A 19,443-nucleotide genomic window follows, 5' to 3' on the forward strand; every position below is an offset into this window, starting at 1 on the left:
TATGCTCTCAAATAGAAGCTTTGAATTGTATTTTGCAGCCATTAACATCTATTTGGACAAGTGGCACTTCAGAAGCTACACAAAGAATGGGATTTGATTCATAGGACAGAGATTTGTTAAGCCAAATGTTGTGCTTTTGGTGCCACTGTGCTTCAGAGAGAGGGAAGTCTGACAGATATTCCAGGATATGAGTTCAATACAGTTGATTTGTGATTACTGGGATCTGGGCTTAGTGTATGTGGTCGGTTTGGTTGTAAGTTACAGCTCCTTTGTCAAGCCTGGGATATAAATAAACTCATTTCCTTTGGTGCCTCATGCCCAAAGGATGCAAAAAGGACCATCTCATCTCAGATTTACCTGCACTTTCCAGCCTGTTCAATCAGCTGCTCTCCATTTAGGGCCAGGACTGGTGGCCTCTCCTCAGCCTGCTAACACCTCCTGCTGTGTTAAGGGACAGAGGAGGGCATCTCTTCCCTTACTCCAAGAGTGGAGCACTAACCCTTTCACTTCTTTGCCAGGCAAAGTGCTCTTCCACCTAATCACAGCAAAGCACAGACCTCCTGGTGCATTTGGTTTACTTCAGACCGCATTGCAATTGAGTGAAGGCTTTGAACAGCTTTAATGTCTTTAATTTACCAGGGAGATCAGACAGCAGGTGGTGCATTGTTCAACAGTTCCAGATATGACTGTGTTATGTGTTTTGGTGCTGTAGTCGTGCTTTAATTACCATGAATTAACATCAGTTAAAAGCACCAGAGCAGCCAGTGAAGGCATGTGGAAGTGCATTTCTTGCTCAGCAGTCTGGGTCATGTGAGGAAGTTAGCAGGAATCCAGTGTATTGGTGAGGAGTCTCAGGTGTTGCACAGATTTTCTGTATCTTGGATAAACCATTTATTCTCACTGTCCCCAGTTTCTTCTCATGTTGCTTGTCAATTTATAAAATACACTGCAAGCAGAGAAGTGCTTTCATCTATTTATTTAGATGGAATGATTTGGAGCAGAGACCTTTTTCACTGTGTATCCTGGAAGCACTCTTGAAATCCTGTCTCTCTCCTCCAAATAAGCAAACACAATACACTGCTCCAAGAAGATGACATTACAGCAGGTAGCACTGCACATGGCTGAATAAAAGATGCCAGCTTTCCACGTGCCACCTTTGTGGAGGTAATCTAATTCCATTAGAATTCATTATGGATATTCAGATTACATGGAAGATCCACAGCCCAGCTCACATAACCCAGTCTCTCATGCTGCCAGAAGAGAAGGAGCCAAGCAGTTAACAGCACAATGGTTGGTAAACTGTTTCACCCAAACCCAAACTCCCAGGGAAATTAATAAGAAATAAATTTCACAAAAGGCTTCTATTTCTTTATATTATTAACTGTCACAATAATCTTCCAAAGGAGAAAAATATGATTCAAGAATAACTCACCTATTCTATTCAGAAGAATAGAAAGGGATCTTAAGGGTAAAGAGGCTTCTTAGATTCCAGAAAATAGAAAGAAGCCACAAGTTATCTGAGAGCTGTCTTTAATTATTTAAATTTCTAATGAAAAAAATAATTTACAAAGCCAACATGGGCTGTCTTAAGCAAATTGATTTCTTAAAACATTTAAAATCACTCGGACATTTCACTTTTGTCTGTGTTGCTTCTTCCTTTCATTCCTGCAGCACTTTCCCCTCTGCCTGTGCAGATCAGAGTAGCTGTCACTGCAGAACAGCAATCTCATTTTGTTTACTTTGTGTTTCAAAGGGAATCGAACAAGCCCAGGATTCACTTTCTCTAAACAAATACTGGCAAGACAAAGGTATCACAGCTATTCTGGGGACAAGAGGTTCACTGAGATGGGAAATGGTAAAGACTGGCAAGAAAAAAAACAGTCAATGTGTTTTTATCTGAAAAAAAGTTAATCCTTTTCACAGCCTCATTTTCTTTGCTTTTGAGATAGCTCTCCTTTTTCATTTAGGTTTTAGAGTTTTAAGCTAAGGGAAGCAAGAAACCAAGATATTTCCTTTGTTCCCGTCAAGTAGCTTGAACAGTTCGAGAACAGAAACCAGTCGGAGCAGTGTGATTAGCGTAGCCAATTAAGGTGGATTTGCATATTCACAACGCAGCTATCGAGACATAATTCTGCAGAGATAACGGAGTGTGGCAGTGCCTGAGTGCCAGTCAGAGCAGCCTGGCACTGTGCTGCGCGGCGCTTGGGCAGTAACCACGGGGTGATGCTGCACCAGCCTGGCACAGCAGGGCAGGGAAGGGCTGGGCAGGCAGGAGCAGCCTGGCCCTGCACACTGGAAAGGGTTAATCTGCAACCTGCTTGCCCAAATGCAACAGCATCTGTCCAATGGGTTTGTTTTTCCAACGCTCATTCCAGCTACGATTTTTTGCTACCTGACAGTTTTTCCTCTTTGGGAGTTTGGTCCACAGGCACGCTGAGGGGCAAGGTGGTGGGTGAGCTTTGCAAGGTGCACAAGGGCAGCTTGGATGGATGGATCACACAGGGTGTGGATGGTAAAGCTCTGCTTTCTTCTGCCCCAAAAGCTTTTCACCATGGTGGTATCCAAGGACCAAGCAAGAAAGCAAAACAGCCCTCTGGGAAGCCTTGTACACTCTGTTGGATAACAATCTGGGGCTGGCCATCACAGCAGCTTTGTTATCTCTGAAGGTGAAAAATCACCTTTTGCGCTACAGCAACAGCAATCTGTGCTCCATCTCAGTGATGCTCTATGCTCCATTCTCTGTCATCTCTTACCAACAACTGCATCACTACAAATGTGTGTGAGCATGGGGTGGCTGAGTGAGTGGCACACAGAGCCAGCTGCACCCCGAGCCCGTGGGATCTGCATCCCCAGGAGGCTCAGCTCTCTCACCAAGGGGCTGACAGATGATTGGCAGTGTGCAGCATCCATGGGTGCTGATTTGAGAGGGAAATACAGTGGGTTCTGTCCTTAATGCTCTTGCCTCCTCCTCAGCAGCTGAAGTCATGTTGTACAATTGCAATAGTTGGGGTCAGGAGGGACTCCCTGGAGTGTTCTCCCAGGTACAACTGCACAGGCCACATTCACCTTCAGAACTACTATGGGAAAGGCAACAACACAGAAATTAACTCATGGTATTCACTGCTATTCACTGCTACAAAATATCAAGGAAAACTTAATGAAATGCCTAAGGTGGGACCATTACAAAAATCCTAACTTTATAAACTGGTATCACATCCATTGGGGTAAAGACTGTGAGCTCTCAACCTCCATGCCACAAAGAGGCATTAAGCATATTTAGTTGTGAGAAATGTCTCTCTTCAGGAAGATATATCTTTCTGTAATAACCCACGGTAGTAATTTTACTCTGGAATACTCACTCCTGGATTATCTAGTCCAGTAACCCATGGAGGATTTTTTTATTTTTAATGGTCTCCATCTATGATTATCCACAATTGTCTCTTTCCTTCCTATCCCCTTTGAGGCACAGCTCTTTATTAGAAACTTAATAAACTTTGTGTATGTTCTAAAGATAATATTGAAAACGTAAAATTGTGTTCTGCATTTTATAATTGGTGTGGGAAAAAAAAAGGGGGAGATCTAATCCTATTGGGCCTTCTCTTTTGCTCTCTCTCGCTCCCTTTTCCCTTTTGATGGTAAGCAGCAAATTTTAATTAGCTTCATTTCCACAATTCAGTCATGCATATGTAATCTTTGTTCACACTTTTATAAAGTAAAATTAAGTGAAAGAAATGGGGTAATAATAGAAAGCTTGTCTGAGCAGAACAAATGTGAATTATCAAATGTAAGGAAAGATGACTGGGACTACACAGCTTGAAGTTCTGCCAGGTTTGAGGTGATTTTTTGGAAACAGAAGTGCATAAATAATGCACAGCAACAGGTGCTGATTATCCTGTTTGGGGCATCTTTTTGTTCATTGTGTACTTGGGCTGCTGAGGTACAGTGATAACCACTGAATGTGAGGAGACTGTTTAATAACAACTTCCTAATGTTTCTCTTTTATCATGAGCTGCAAGTGTCACATGAGCTTGTCTAGTTAATAAAAATCACTTTGTGAGACCACTGTTCTTAGATTTGGCACTGGAGCAGATCACTGTACTGGGCCTCTCTCTATTACAGCTGCAAAAGCTGTACTGTCGTTTTGCATTGTAATTTAAAGGTTTCCTAATCTATATACACACCCTCTAATTAAATTATTCCAGGGGTTACCTTGGGAGCCTTCAGTGCTATCGTTTGAAACTAAAACTAAAGACTGCATTAAATTCTTTCTCCCTGGGTGAGACACAGGGGGGGAAGAACATTTGCATCCCTGCTACTCCAGATTATTTGAAAGCATTGGCATGACTGGGATTACTGACTTGGTTATTTCTGTTATATCTAACATGAGACAATGGAATCTTGAAGGGAAACAATCCACACGTCTAAATCTAGAGCTCATCTTATTTTATAACTTCCAAGAAGCCTCTTTAGAGTCTGTCTAAGCAGTTATTATAAGAAGCTACCAGTTCATTAGCAGCAGCTGAAAACCAGAACCTCCTGTTGATGTAAATCAGTCAGTGGCTGCACAGGCTCTATAACCAGCCCTGCAGATGCTGAGGTCTTCATTAAAGGAAATGTGAAGTAGTGAAGCATGTGGGCAGTAACACATGCAGCAGTGAAGTCTGAAGCCCAGGGAATGTTAAACTCATGAGGAGATACTTTCTCTTCAGTGCCATTTACACACTCAGCCTGACAACCAAACCACAGTTTTAGGAGAAACACCTTTTCCTGTGACAGGAAGTGACTTTCAGATATGAGGGGCTTGCTTTTTTTATTTTTTCCCTCTCTCGAAACCTGCTGGGCTGCCAGTGACTAAGGATAGCCAAGATTTTAGTTAATGGTTAACAGTTAACTACACAGACTCTGACTTCTTTCTGCTGGGGCCAGGACCAAAAGCTGCTTTGCTTGCTGGGAAACAGGCAAGCATGGAAAGCAGAGCAGTTCACACCATGATGGGATAGAGAACAGAGGCTTCACCCTGTGGAGAAAGGAGGAGGAAAATCCAAAAAGCGCAAGAGGTGTTTGCTGTAAAGAAAGGTAAGAGCTGAAATGTTTTCCTGTTTAACTTACTGACTCAGAGGCTGTTGCTCACAAACCAACAAATCCCACAGGTGTGGCTGGTTGAGACACACTCATTATACCTGACTGCTCGGACATGTGTGGCTCGGGGAGAGGGGCAAAGTGAGGACGGATCTGTTTGCTGAGAGCTTGAAAGTTGGAGAGGGCAGGAGAGCACCTCCTCTACCCTGGGACTGCTCATGGCAGGAGAGACACCCACCTCAGACTGTTCTCCTCTCATTGACCACAGCCATGTCCCGGAGTTTGAGGTGGCTCTGTGGGTCAAGATCACCTTGGCCTTAATCTATATCTGCATCTTTGTCGCGGGCCTCTTGGGCAACAGCATCACCATCAAAGTCACCAGGATCCTGCAGAGGAAAGGCTACCTGCAGAAGGAGGTCACTGACCACATGGTGAGCCTGGCCTGCTCTGACCTGCTGGTCATCCTGCTGGGCATGCCCGTGGAATTCTTCAGTGCCATCTGGAGCCCCTTTTCTACCCCCAATGGCAACATTGCCTGCAAGCTCTACTACTTCCTCTTTGAAGCCTGCAGCTATGCCACCGTGCTGCACGTGGCCACGCTCAGCTTTGAGAGGTACGTGGCCATCTGCCACCCCTTCAGGTTCAAGGCTGTGTCTGGACCCCGCACGGTGAAGCTGCTCATTGCCTTTGTCTGGGGCACATCTGTCATTGTGGCTCTGCCCCTGCTCTTTGCCATGGGCACAGAATATCCCCTGGAGATCATTGAGGGCTACGAGAGAAAGAGTTCCTGTGTCAAACCTACTCCCAGGCACTACATTCCTGAGCTGAAGCACAACATGACCATCTGCACCTGCCTCTCCTCCAAGTGGTCTCTGTTTCAAGCCAGCATCTTCAGCGCCTTTGCTGTGTACATCGTCGTGCTGGGATCTGTCACCTTCATGTGCCACAGCATGGTGCAAGCCCTGATGATCCACAAGAAAGGGACAGTGGCAGTGAAGGGTGGACTACAGCACCAGGAGCAGTACCTAAGGAAAAGTGAAAGTTCAGAGGGCAAGAGCTCCAGGAGACAGATCACTTTATTCCTGGGTAAGAGCCATGTCCTACTCTGCCTCCCCTCCCTCCCCTACCCCCTTTCCACTTTTCCAGAAACCTCTGTTTTTATCTCACCCACCAAGCTCTCCCAAAGGGTTTGAAAGTGGTACAAAATGAGGGATAATACTTTTGGTTGCGACGATACATTTCAAAAAGCCTGATGTTTCTGTATGTTTTTGGTTCTTTTTGTCATTAGAACAGGTGGGAGGGGAAAAGGAGGAAAAATCCACTTACTGTCTGCTATTTTTGTTGGATTTTATTACATGCCGACATGCAGCAATATGGGTGACAGGCTGTTGCATCTTGACCTTTGGGGTACGAATAGGCAACAGTTGCCTGGATAGAAAGTAGCTCTACTTGGATGTTTTCCCACTAAATTACAAATATGAGTGTATATTTAGTAAGGCTGCTGATGGGAGGGAAGACCGTCTTGCAAGATCTCAAGCTTGTCTCTCTCTGAAGGCATTTCCCTGTTAATTCAGGATGCTCCTTGGCGAGTTCTCAGCCTCAGCACTTGTGGCTGTGCTGCATGTGAGCATTAAGGAGGCTGGACTGGAGAGTTGATTTGGTGGTCTCACATATTGCGGTTGCCCTCTTGGAATTTTTTTTTTCTCTGGTTTTATTTGAAGGCCTGTAACCCTGAAATTATGTTTGATTCTGATCTCTCTCGCCACATTCATCAGACAAAAAACTAATCGAGCTGTCATTCCACCAGCTTGGAATCTTTCTGGGCAGTGATCCATGCAGTCTCCACGTTTGTTGATAGTCTTATAGGCACCCTTAATCATGTCCTGCCTGCATTACTGTTAGTCCCTGTTTTGTTGGGTCGCTTATTGTGATGCTGGATATAATAAATGAACCATCTAGGGTAGGAATGCACAGTAGACCCAGTATTTCTGTGCTGCTTTTTGGTGCTCTGACTTATATGGTAGAGAAGGACCTGAAATTCGTGCATCTGTCCACTTCTACAACTTTAAGTAGATTAGATTTTGTATTATTTTTTTCCTCATTTTCAATATTTTTTTTCCCCTGAGGATTCTCTGCTTCCTCATCTAGTCCTGCTTTTGCCATGGTCCGTGTCAGGCCATGAAGCTGGCATGAAAATGAAGAAATCATCTCCTCTCAGAAGTTGTGGACAGGCCCCATCTGTGGTTTGTTAAAAGAGCTTTGTGTCCCTTGCTCCAGTATGGATTTCTGGGGGTCAGGCTCAGCAGTGGAGCTAAACACACCTGTGGCACAAAGAAGAGATGTGCTCCTGAAGTGCTGCCTGGGGGATCCTTAGATATGTGTGGATCTCCCTCCCCTTGTACATTACCACAGCTACATTAAAGCCAAACCTAAGATTCAAGTCCTGGCTAGGTTGAGAGGGGAAGGTAAATTGCCATGACTTTTCCTCCCCTTCTTGATTATTCTTCTAGTACTCCTGCATGGAATAGGAGATGCAGTGCTGCTTGGAAAAGTGCTGAATAAATGAAAGCAGCTGGTTTGCCCTTTATGATAAGGGAATTTGCCACCCAGTGTATCTGACACTTCCATTGTACTCTCAGCTTTCTGGAGGCAGGAGATACTTGTGTGAATTCCCCAAAATTATTTTAGTGGCAAGACTCTTAATACAAGTCTTGCTAATTTACTTGGCTTGGGGAATAAATTAATAAACTGAGGAGGAAGAAACTCTGCCTTGCATTTCTAAGAACAATGCAAAGCAATTTAATTTGGAGATTTCATAACAGTGATGCTTTAAGGCAGTTTTAACCCAGAAGAAATGAACATATAAATTGTTTACAAATTGCTAAATTTAAATATTGTGATTTAGAAGTCCTCTTTGTTTTTCATTTAACAGATGGGTCAAATTAAAACCAATACTTGCACATTCACAGCATATTTCACTTTTAATGTGAAATGTAAATGACGGTATATAGCATCGTGTCTTTGTACATCTAACAGCAATAAAAACAATTTAGCATTTTCTTCTGGTTGTTAAAAGTGATAGTTCTATAAAACAGAGATTAAAATCATAAATCTGACTATGAGAAAAAGCTAAGTAGAGGATGACACCAGGAGGAACTAATGCTTTTTTAGTGTCATGTTATTGTGTGGCACTCGAGAACATTCATGGAAATTAATTGTAAATGTTGAAAGTGAAAGATTACTTGCCACAGATGGTGTTGATGCTTGCAGGAGGGGCTCTGGATGGGGTGACACCACTGCAGAAACTGGGTAGCTGAAATAAGTCTGAAAACACTTGGCTCTTTCATGAAATGCAAGCTTTTAACATTTTTTAAAACCTCTTAATACGCTTGACCCACCCTGACAGGGATCAATTTAGTCTTTGTGGCTACTTGATCTTGTCTTTCTCCTATGGCCATGAAGGCAGTGACCACCTAAATGGTCACAAGGTGTCACTGGGGACCTCTGGCTGCTCCAACACCTGAGCTGAGGCCCCTGCACTGTACCAGAGAGCTCTCAAGAAAAGGTGGGTTTGGAGAGTATATATCTTATAATTATGAATGTTATAAGTGGATTGTAGCAAACACGGAAAGGGAATGTAAAGGAAGGATTCTATAAAAGAGAGCTCCAACTAGTGCAATAATTATAAATCTTACAAAAAGAATGCTTCTATAGCTGAAAGTTAAGAACCTTTAGGAAATGTTAACGCTGGGAAAGGGGAGCAGTATGGGATGAGCTGCTGGAGGGAGGGCACCACCAGCAGTGCCTGCTCACTGGCCATGGCTACACCAATCTTCATTGTCCAGAAGCACATTTGTACAAAACCAGCTGTTTGGTTTGTCATCGCGCTGGGCCTGACTCTACAACAAAGTGAGTTCTGATGATCACAGATGAAAAAGGTTTAGGTTCTAAAGCTTCAGTGATGTTTCCCTTGGCAGCTTCAGTTTGAGCTTCTGCTAAAAGCCTTGATCATTTTGCATAAAGCAGCCTCAAGCCTACCACAGCACAGACATTGAAATAAGAGTCCATTAGTGCTGCCACATCCTCTTTCTCTGTATTATACACTTCCAACTGGCCCTTTGGAGCAGCACTCCTATGTTTCCACAGATCTGCTGAGTGGGGCTGCTGGGCATGGTGGGTGCTTTGCCAGTTGACATCCAGGCAGCATTTTTCTACCTCCTGTTCATGATGAAGTATCTGTCCTTCCTGAGATGTTCCATCCAGAAGAGAGAAATATCAAAGTGATCTGGCTGCTATGGAAGTGTTGGTGGAGGTGCATTAAAGCACTGCTGTAGCTGCAGCAGTCTGCAGGAGCTGGAGCTGATGCTGGACCTGCCCAGCTGGAGGCCCTGTTGGTACCATCCAGCACCATCAGCTCCCCTGGGACATGTGAGGCAGGAAATTCCCACTGTTCTCTCTTTCCCACCTCTACAGAACTGCAACTTTTCTGCTTTGGGACCATCTGATGAAGGATGAATTTTGCCTGGACAGCAGATATCCTACAGCTCTTTTAATAAGCAGGCAAGGGAATTTGTTATAACCTACAGCAGTGCCTTCATCTGAGAAAGGCGGTGTAGTGGAGGTTTTTAATTTTTATAATGCGGTGTAACACTTAAGTGTGTCCAATACACTGAGTGTCAACCTGAAGGCAGTGGCAGTGGTGGTTTCCTGTGGTGTGATATGGTACAGACAGCTTCAGGGCAGGTCTGCTTTACAGGGCAAGAGCAGCTGACACTGGTGAGTGCCATGGAAAAAAAAAAAAAAAAAGGCAGAATGGAAGGGCTGGAAAAGCTAGGCAGCAGCAGGAAGTAAGTCAGACCTGACCAAGGCCATGCCACTTTTTTTGATGGCTGTTAAAGCAATGCCAGGCTATTCTATAACAGCACCAAAGCCTCTGTAAACACCATGACCAGCTTTACTGAGCCATTAGCTGAATCTAGATAAAACCTTGACTCAGAACTTCAAAGGATCTCTTAGAACTTCAGATAGAGCACCATTTTCTTCCCATATACTGCTGCTGGCAGTTTAATGCTCTGCTCAGAATAAAGGTATTATGTGTAGGAATGGCCTCTCCAAAGATCACTGAAGAAGTGTATTTTGTAAGGCACTTGGCAAATCACTTCAGAGTACTTCAAGTAGTTGTGAAAAATGCATGGTTGTCATCTAGATATGACTCAGGCATGCTGTAATTCGACAATAGACTTCTGTTACAGGAAAATTAGGTGCTTCTTCATAGGCTGGAATTTGGCTGAGTTTTCCCCTACTGAAAAAGCTAAGGGTTAGGGATAGAACAAAAATTAAAAGAATAACCTAATTTATGAGATTCCAGAACACAGCTCCAGCCCACGTTCTTTAAACTCAGCTTCATTGACTCCTCTTGGTTCATTTCTTTAATCATTCCATCGAGCTGCCTTTCTTCAGGCACCTTGCTGCAGACGCGTCTGAAGATAAGCACACTGTAAGCTGGATATGATTTTAATCTCTCTGTGTTTTCTATGGTGATTCCATCCATATGTTTTCCTGAGCAGGGCTTTCAATTCCACAAGACAAGTGAAGGCTCAGTGCACTGAAATGGGTGGACACTTAGACCAAGAGACCAGGGTCTGGGGCATCCACTCTCTGTAACTAGTAAGTTTTTTCTTTTAGGTCCTGCTTCTTGGAAAAGTGATAAAAGCAAATTATTTTCCTGCTGGTGTTCGGTAAAATTTGTCTTCCCCTTCTCTGCAAAAGCATTAACCTGGTGTCAGTGGCAAAACCAATCAGTGCTGTTGAGTGCTGGTAGCACAAAGCTGAAGCTCAGCTATTCAACAGGTGACAATGGAAAGGCTGCATTGAGGGATGATGGCTTCTCAGGCCAATTGTGTACAATCTCCTCTGAAGAGCGGGGGAACTTCTGTCAGTTTAAAAAAAACCCCACGGTAAAATAGACTCAAGGCAAACTTCCAAAATCCAGACATCTGACATCTATATGTTCAGGTTTCCCACACAGCAATTTAAAAAGGAACATAGGGAGAGCCCAGCATAATTTTCCTCCCTATTGTACAGAAAGCAATTTATCTATCCCTGCTTTTAACTGGACTCATGTAATAGAAGATTGTGCTTTCGGCATAAGTGGACACTCTCCCTTTCCTCCTACACTGAGGGATGGCAAAACAACACCAAGAGAAATAGAATCGAAGAATAGGGACTAATTGAGGCCAGCACCCCCAAGGTATTTAAGATTTTTGTAGTTTTAATGGAAAAATCAATCTGTGATTACACTTTGCATTAGAGTACTTAAAAATTGCTTCAGCATGACAAGTCTGCAGCTTTGAAAACAACCTCACCCTGCAAATACTGTAGTCAGAGGAGCAGATTCACCACTAATGTAATTCACATAATTCCCTATATATGATACCTCGGCAGATAGGGTCTCTGGGGACGCCTGAGTTCTGGTTTTGCATGGGAAGCCCATGAGCACAATGAGTGCTTTACTGGTGCTTTGTTATTTGTGGCCATGCTTCTGTCTTTCACCCTGTGCCCACAAGGAAGCTGGGATTTCACCTGCTCTGTAGGGACTTGCAGCTTTGATTCTTTGTGCTTCAGTATCTGTGCTGCCCAGAGAATGAGTGCCCAGCTAAGATTCCTGAAGTACTTCTGCCTTATACTTACAGCTGCCCAAAGTCCTTAAGCCTCATTAAGGACCATTACCCGTGTTGGCCCTAAACTTAATATTACTAATCTCTCTTTCTCTCTTACAAGCTGTAGTTAATAAACCTAGTGGCCCTTGATTCTTCTGGCACTCCTAGGTAAATGCTAAGAGAAGGAATTAGGGAAGCTCAGGCAATATCCCTCACTGTGGCAAGCTGAGCCAAGAAACAGGCAGGGCTCTGCTGCCTTTGGAGTTGAGGACAGCCTGTGTCACCTCAGCTTCTGAAAGATACACTCTGTATCATGGCAAACCCTCCCCAAGATGTTTTCTTCAAAGTAGAAGCCTTGGGAAATGTCTTTTTCTTCAGAGTGGATAAGAAAGCAGGAAGATTTATTTCTCTCCAAGTGGAGAAACACAGATCTTGCTACAGGTATGAAATGGATTAACTTTTGCTGCCCTTATTCTTTGGTCAAGAGATTAATGTCTTTAGCATTAATTTCCCAGTTTCTCTGTTTTCTTGCTCTCTCTTCGGAGCAAGATGCCATCTCAAATGTAGATTGCTCTTGCAACTCCCCAGTTTCAGTAGGTAGGAGTCATTTGTGGGAAGTTGACAGATAATTTATTGGAATCTTCACATGTGAAAGCTAAATGCATTATCTAATCCTCTGTTGTTTCATATTCAAATTATACCACATCTCCTGTAATTAAATCTTTTGTTTTCCTATCTGATGTTGGGGCTATTATCTTTTAACAATGATTGCAAGCCTGTGATTTTTAATGGGGAAGAACTTTAATATCTGTGCATTTGTTAGTGAAGCTTTCAATTTTGTTATTTATTATCTTAATGACACCGGGTGTCACACTGAGTGCACCCTCAGCACATCTGCAGATGACACCAAGCTGAGTGATGTGGTCGACACTCCTGAAGGACAGGGTGCCTTCCAAAGGACTTGGACAAGTGTCCAAGGCCAGGTTAGACAGGATTTGGAGCAGCCTGGTCTGATGGAAGGTGTCCCTGTCCATGGCAGGGGGTTGAAGCAAGATGAGCTTTACAGTCCCTTCCAACCCAAATCATTCTATGGTTCTGTGATTATCCTACATAACCTCTTGGTTTACTGGAGGCAACATTTGTGTAAGAAACTGAGAACTGACCAGTATTTTAAAGACTTCTTCCCTTTCATTGTAGCAGGTGAGTTCCTAAACCATTGAAGATAAACAGAGATTTCAAATTTTATTTGGCACAATGTGCTGTAGCAGTTTTCCAGCCTTTTTTGAGGGTCTCATAAGCTTATACTGCTTAGGTGAGAAAGCAGTTATCCTTCTGATCTCTGCTATTCATGAATGAGTAATATCAAGGCCAGAATATTATGGATTAAATGAGTCTGCCAAGAACCTTTTAATCTTATGAATTGTGACTTTCAAGGAAAGGTGAAACTGAGAAAGAGATCTGGTACTGTGATGAGCTAACTTTTCCATGTTTCTTCTTCATCTGTCTGTGAGTTTCTCGTTGTTGCATTAATTCCCTCTTAAAAGCACCCAGCATTTTTGTTCTTATCAATTTTTAGAATAAGGAAATTAAGTTGAAATGCAGATATGAGGTTAGAGTTGAGGATCCATCAGCAGGTGGATGTTGTTACAGTAGCATGCAGGGAAAGTTCTGTGAGAGCTCAGAAAGCACTTGACAACCACCTGCAAACAGGGGCACATGTGTAACAATTAACAGGAAACGAAACTTTAATCATCAGTATAAAACCAGCAGGGGTTCATTAGAGAAGATAACGTTTCTTAGCCATCTATCCTTGTCCTCACTGTAAATGGTTTTCTTTTCCCATGTTTGATTAGGCAGCATCTGCTCCAATCTCTAGCTGAACCTTGCAAAAGAGCTCAGCCTCTTTCAGAGGGTAGTGTAAATACTTTGTTGCTGCTCACACAGCATTTCTGCAAATCCACCTTGATTTGCTCCTCCATATATTATTGCCAGCTTGCTTTTTGTTCAGTGTAATGATTGTCTTACACAGCTAAATGAGCAGCCACCTCATGCCCAGACTTTTCGTGGTGTGACTGGTATGGTGCTGCTGAAGGTGATCTTGATTTGAAGAAATATTAGAAAATTTTCTTAATTGCTCCTTCATAACCAAATCCCTGGAGTTCAGTATATACCTATGTCTTCTATATAATAATTATATAAAATAGTAATCTATATTATTCTTCTAATTGCTGTAACTGCAGTTACTGCTGTAACTGCCCTTTTAACCTAAGGCACAAAATTTAAATTGTGAAACTCACTGTTGTGGAAGCCAGACATAAAAATGAGATCCTAAAAGAGGTTAAATATAACCTTGAAGGATAGTGCTGACAAGAACAAGATAAAATCTCCACTCTAGAAACTCCTGATACTGCCAAGACCTTGGTGTGAATAGAACAGGAAAATTCCCCTGTTCCTTCTCCTGCAGATCTCTATGTGGGATCATCACAGAGAGAAATTAATGGGCAGATGAGTCCTAGGTCTGTCCCAGTAGGTCTGCTTTCAATATGAAACTTTCTGTATATGCAAAACCAGGCATGCAATCTGTCTGCCTTCAGCCAGGAACAGGAGCATGAGCTTTTTAAGATGGTAGAACAAAAATTTTGAGTAGACAAGAGAAAAAAAAGGGATTGAAATGCTCTCCCTCAAATTTTGGTTATTTTTTCCCACATCCTTCTGCCCCTAAAATGTAAACTTTTAAAGAAAAAAAGGTGTTCATTTCTGGGTATGTTACCTCTGTTGTGTGTACACCAAAATGTGTCTTGTTTGATAAGCTCCAGTATTGCTGATGTTACAATTCCTGTGCCTCACATTGTCTCTCTTTCCAATAAAGACAACTTTTGAGCTCCCTGAGTTTGAAAAGACATTTGTCCCTTAAAGACACTGAGAATGAAAGTCCCCACCAGCTGAATCTCTTAGTAATGCTCAAAAATTTCTATAGAAGAGAGTTCTTGAATCCGCTAAGACTGAACCAAAAATCAGAATAAAACTTTTAAGGTAGCTAAAGGTTGCAGTATGTCAGCAACAGAGTACACAGATATTCAAACAGTCTTTCTTGTGAACACAACTGTTAACATGTCAGGTTTTAACCATGAGATAAGAACCAGCATTGTGTGATGAAGGTCAAACAGAAGTCAAAAGCAAGCATGCTGGTGCTTGCCCTTGTCCTTCAGACAGTGAAATTGCTAAAAGCCTTCTGACTTTCTGTCACAGGTTTACTTAACAGACCTTTCTGATTGCTTCAAAGAAATGCTTGTCTAAAATGGGTGAAATGGGTTGTGTTCATAAGATGGTGTTTAAGGGACTGTTTTGTCTTGAAAGCCAAAATACCTAAGCCTTAGTGCTAGTAATGATGGCATCAGCTTCTGCCAAAGTGTGTAAAAGCATGTATTGGCATTTTCAGGCATACACAAACTTTTGTAATCTTGGATTATGATTGTAGAGGAGTAACTTAGCTACTGAAGCTTAATAGTTTAGAATATATTTATTTTTAAACTTGAACTTTTGAAAAAATGCAATGTGTAAGTGCCCATATTGAGGTTGGAGGAAAAAAAGGCTACCAAGGTGGCTGAAGAATGGAGAGATAGATCTTTAACAGAAGCTAAAAAGAGGTTGCATTGTTTAATGTAGCAAACAGAAGAATTCAGCTGGCTCTGAGTTATCTGTACAGTGGGGCAGTGAGTGCCAAGGGAAGAGGAGAAGACCTGGTTTATACCCTAGTTTGAAAACCTTGCAAAAGGGATTGAGAAACAGCCATATGCAGAGTGACTCTGGGCACAATCAGTCTGATCTCACTGTGCAATGAGTTAAGCCTGGTATGTTAAGCATGTTCAGACACTGCCCAAGGAGCCCAGCCTGTTTAAGTCAAGCAGTTTGTAATTGCCTACAGTTTCAGAGCAAGAACGTTCCCTCCAGCCTGCACACCTTCCTCTTCAGCTTAGAGACTTGAATCTGAAAGTTGTAGTACTCTTGATTAAGTCCACATTTAAAGAGCTTTAAATCCATGCTGACTATAGATTTACTATAAAAAGAACCAACCAAAAAACAGCAATAGAAGAGCAAAATGAGAAAGTTCTTCTGAAACTGCTGCTCTGGTGGGCACAAAGGGCCACCCCCCCTCAGCTGGAGCAGTGTCTGTGCCTGTGGAGGTTTGTGACTGTATTCCTCTTCTTGCCTTCAGTGCTTCCCTTGTGCCCTTTCTTGGAAATTTTTCCCCACCTGGTGTACTTGGAGGCAGCCTTGGGAACTCATTGTTTGAAGTTAATGTCTGGACACTGAAGCTTTCCATTGGCTGGATTCCCTTCCCTTTTCCTGCCTCCTGCTCATGTACACGTCTACTGAATTCCAAAAAGCTTTTTGATAGCGACTTGGAATTTAAATGTCCTCTTTCTATTTGTCTCCTGGTCCAAGCCAACATCTGAATGCATTCTTTTCTACTACTAAGAACATATTGACAATTTAGGAAACATTGTCCTACAGTGCAAACACTCTGATATTACAAAATACTGCCATGTTCTCTGCATTGATCTAAATGAGAGCATTGGCACAAGAACTAATAGGTCTACAGGGACCATGAATGAGCACAGACAGAAATGAGAAAATTTCTAAACATGAGAAGGACATGGCCAGGGACAGTTTTACAAGTGGAGAGTAAGACCTAACTAATTCAGTTTTTGGGGTACAGAATGTGATCATTTCTGCAAGTCTGTGGTGTGGTTGCCTGTGCTGGGAGTGGAGACACATCTCTGGCCATAAAGCCAAGGACTTTGCTGGTTTGGAAGGAAAAGACTGGAATGGAAAAGTCATATTTGGTGCTTCTTGGTGTGGCCTGTGTGTCTCTGTATCTTCCTTTGGGAGACTGGTGAACTTGCAAGGTCCAGCAAGCCTAAGCAAGCTGAACATTCAGATGCCTTTCAAATACCTTTTTCCGAAAGGGAATTTTGAAAAAGGTGGCCTGGGACCACATAAGTCTCCCTTGGTGCACATCCAGATCTCTGCCTGTAGGTGAAGGAGCCATTTCCTGCATGTTTTGGTCTCTGAATCGAGGGTAAGATATCCCTGTGCTGCTCCTCCTCTTGCTGCCCAGATGCACTCTGCCAGGCTGCCCTGGTGCCCTCCTCCGAGCCCACATGGCTGTCAGCCTCCCTGTGCCTGATGACTACCACTCAAAACCCTGCCTCTGAGCCCCTATCTCCACGAGAGAATTGCTTTAACCTTATCAAATGGAGGTGAAATTTGAAATGACTTAATGTTTATTTGCTGACAGGCAGGAATGTCCTCTAAATTGACTGTCACAGCTGGAACACAATGCGGTAGGACAAACTCACAACCTCTTTCTGGCCTTCAATGAAACAATGTTAAGTTTGGGAAGTGGGGATATAATTTTGGCCCCCATGGATATTATGGATAGTGTTCTCATTTTGAAGTTTTATACAATGAAGCTATATTTGATATTTGCATAATTCAAATAGATGAAATCCTCAAACAGGCACAGAAGACTTGATTTCATTAACTTGGGATGCAGCCATCCCCATCTTTCATGCAAATGGAAAATACCTTTCCTGTAAGTATGCTTTAAAGATTCATTTCTTTCTCTAATCAAGTGGTGAAATCCTCCCCATGGGAACCAGAATTGATTTCTTTTCCCTTTAGACTCGATATCATAGACCTTATTTGGGTTAAGTTCTGTCATGAAATTGAGGGTTAACCCTTCTGTGTGCTGCCAATCAGCTCCACGTGTTCCTGTTTGCTTCTCTGATGTGCTGAAAATGCACATGGTGCAGTTGTCCTGCAGATGTAGCCACCAGCTCAGGGAAGCTCTGCCTCTTGTCAGCAAGGATCTATTTCCACTGAATCCCTGACCTTGAGAGCTTGTTTTAAAATTTCCTCCTGGGCCTTGAATGCTGTAATTGATTATGGTTGTTTTGCTTTTAGTCTTTAGCAATCAAGGTGAAGAATTGCTCCTGAATTTGTTAAGACGTCAGGAGGAAGGCAGCTTGCCCACACTGCATGGCCAGTGTCAGGGAGCCACAGTGGGCTCCTGCAAGCCTTCCATGAAACACGGATGTTTCTGCTTGGGAATGGAAACCAGAGAGGAATTCTCTGCTCTTGGAGCTGGCACTTGTGCCAGGGGCCTCTTGGGGTACGAGACAGCTCCACTGCATTAATTCAATTTAATAGGCATCAGTGAAAATTAAAGGTATTTGCTGTTGGTCCGAGTAGTCTTAGGGAATAGTCCTTCTCGTTATGTCTGAGCCCTTGCCGGGACTCCTGTCCATGGCAGTGCTTAGGCGAATTTCCCTCTCTCCTTACTACTGAATTGCCTGTATTTCTTTGTATGCTATTTTCTGGTTCACCTTCTTAGTAATAAAGCTCTGCATTTTATTTTCTGTCTTTCAGATATTTCACTTGAATTGTCTTATATTACTGCAAACTGATAGCCTGACCCCTTGGCCACTGTGCTTCATCCATAGCAGGATGCTCTGCTACATTCTAATGAAGAACTGCCTTAAAAATAACAAAAAAACCCAAACCCAAACCAAATGAAACCAAATGAACCAACCAAATCAAAGCACCCCTCCAAATTAAGAACCAAAAAGACAAGAGGAAAATATGTATTTTTCTGTGATGTCTCGTGATGCTTTGTTTTCTCATTCTCTTTGCCTTGGAATGCAAAGCAGTCATTGGGAAGGGTTTTTTCTCACTCTGAAAGTGAATTTATGGTGTGCTCCTTGCCTCTCTTGCCCACTAGCCTGTCCTGCAGAAGAAAGCAGTTGGTCAGCTGCACTGAATGGCTCAAGAGAAGCCAAGATGACCTGGGTTTTACTCTTGCATTGAAGAAATATTTTACCTTCTGATTGACACTGATCAACAAACCCTCCCTTAAGAGTATACATGTTGTGGCATTTGACCTTGGCATGCAAGGCCCAGTACCTGGAGTCAGCTCAAAGGGAGCAGCCAGCTGAGAGATACACCATCTCTGCTTCCCTCAGGGCTCATGTGGCCATAAAATGTGACTTTTTGACACAAGGGAGTGCTGAAATGGTCCGTGTCTATAGATACCCCAGATGTGTGTATATAAACATATTTACATGGGAGTATTGACTGATTAGGGTAGCCATTCTCACCAATCCACTTGCCACATCTCAGGGCACGTTGCTCTCACTGAGCAGTAGGGTGGGGGTTTGGCTTGCTTGGTTAAGTCTTTGAGCAGAATCAGGCACCTTTTGGGAAAAGACCTGTCCAGCAAAAGCCCCAAGAGCCTGGAGAGTGGGGCAAACATCACTCTTGTCAGTGTTCACTGGAGAGCACCACACTGAATTCAGTAGGGCTAAAAGCATTTCAGACTTTGGGTGACAAAAATCTTGCTGACTGAACTCTACTGAACTCTGCTTTCAAGTCATTTCAGGTCAGAAATAATTGCCATCTTTACATCACGATTTTCAAATTCTTTATCCCTTGAAGCAGCACTAAGAAATCCAAGTGTCCCTAGGGTTCAAATCTTCTTTATTTAATTTTCCTACTATTCTAATGTATCAATGGTTCTGATCATTTTTGCTCATTGTGATTTTGAGGAGAAAATTCTGAGGCATGAAAAAATCTGTTTAAAGTGAAACATCATGCTTTTGATGCAAAGACTGATGTTCTATGGGAGGAATAGAAACAAAAG

The 19,443-nt window shown here is 42.8% G+C and overlaps 1 protein-coding gene across 1 annotated transcript; it reads left to right on the top strand.

Annotated features, from left to right (window-relative positions):
• The first annotated feature begins 5,156 nt into the window (after positions 1 to 5,156).
• On the top strand, positions 5,157 to 17,941 carry GPR39 (G protein-coupled receptor 39). Its single transcript, XM_053983161.1, has 3 exons — positions 5,157 to 6,165; positions 17,263 to 17,337; positions 17,709 to 17,941. The coding sequence occupies exons 1-3, from the start codon at positions 5,298 to 5,300 to the stop codon at positions 17,939 to 17,941; spliced, it is 1,176 nt and encodes a 391-aa protein (XP_053839136.1). The 5' UTR covers positions 5,157 to 5,297.
• The last annotated feature ends 1,502 nt before the right edge of the window (positions 17,942 to 19,443 follow it).

The sequence above is a fragment of the Vidua macroura genome, chromosome 7, assembly GCF_024509145.1.
Source record: "Vidua macroura isolate BioBank_ID:100142 chromosome 7, ASM2450914v1, whole genome shotgun sequence".
Lineage (NCBI taxonomy): Eukaryota > Metazoa > Chordata > Aves > Passeriformes > Viduidae > Vidua > Vidua macroura.

Bases quoted from the DNA above. Each gene is read 5' to 3' on its own strand.
- GPR39 (XM_053983161.1), top strand. From the start codon at position 5,298: ATGGCAGGAGAGACACCCACCTCAGACTGTTCTCCTCTCATTGACCAC. The intron at 6,166-17,262 runs GTAAGAGCCATG...ATCCTCAAACAG, and splicing joins ACAGATCACTTTATTCCTGG to GCACAGAAGACTTGATTTCA. The intron at 17,338-17,708 runs GTAAGTATGCTT...TTTTGCTTTTAG, and splicing joins AAATGGAAAATACCTTTCCT to TCTTTAGCAATCAAGGTGAA.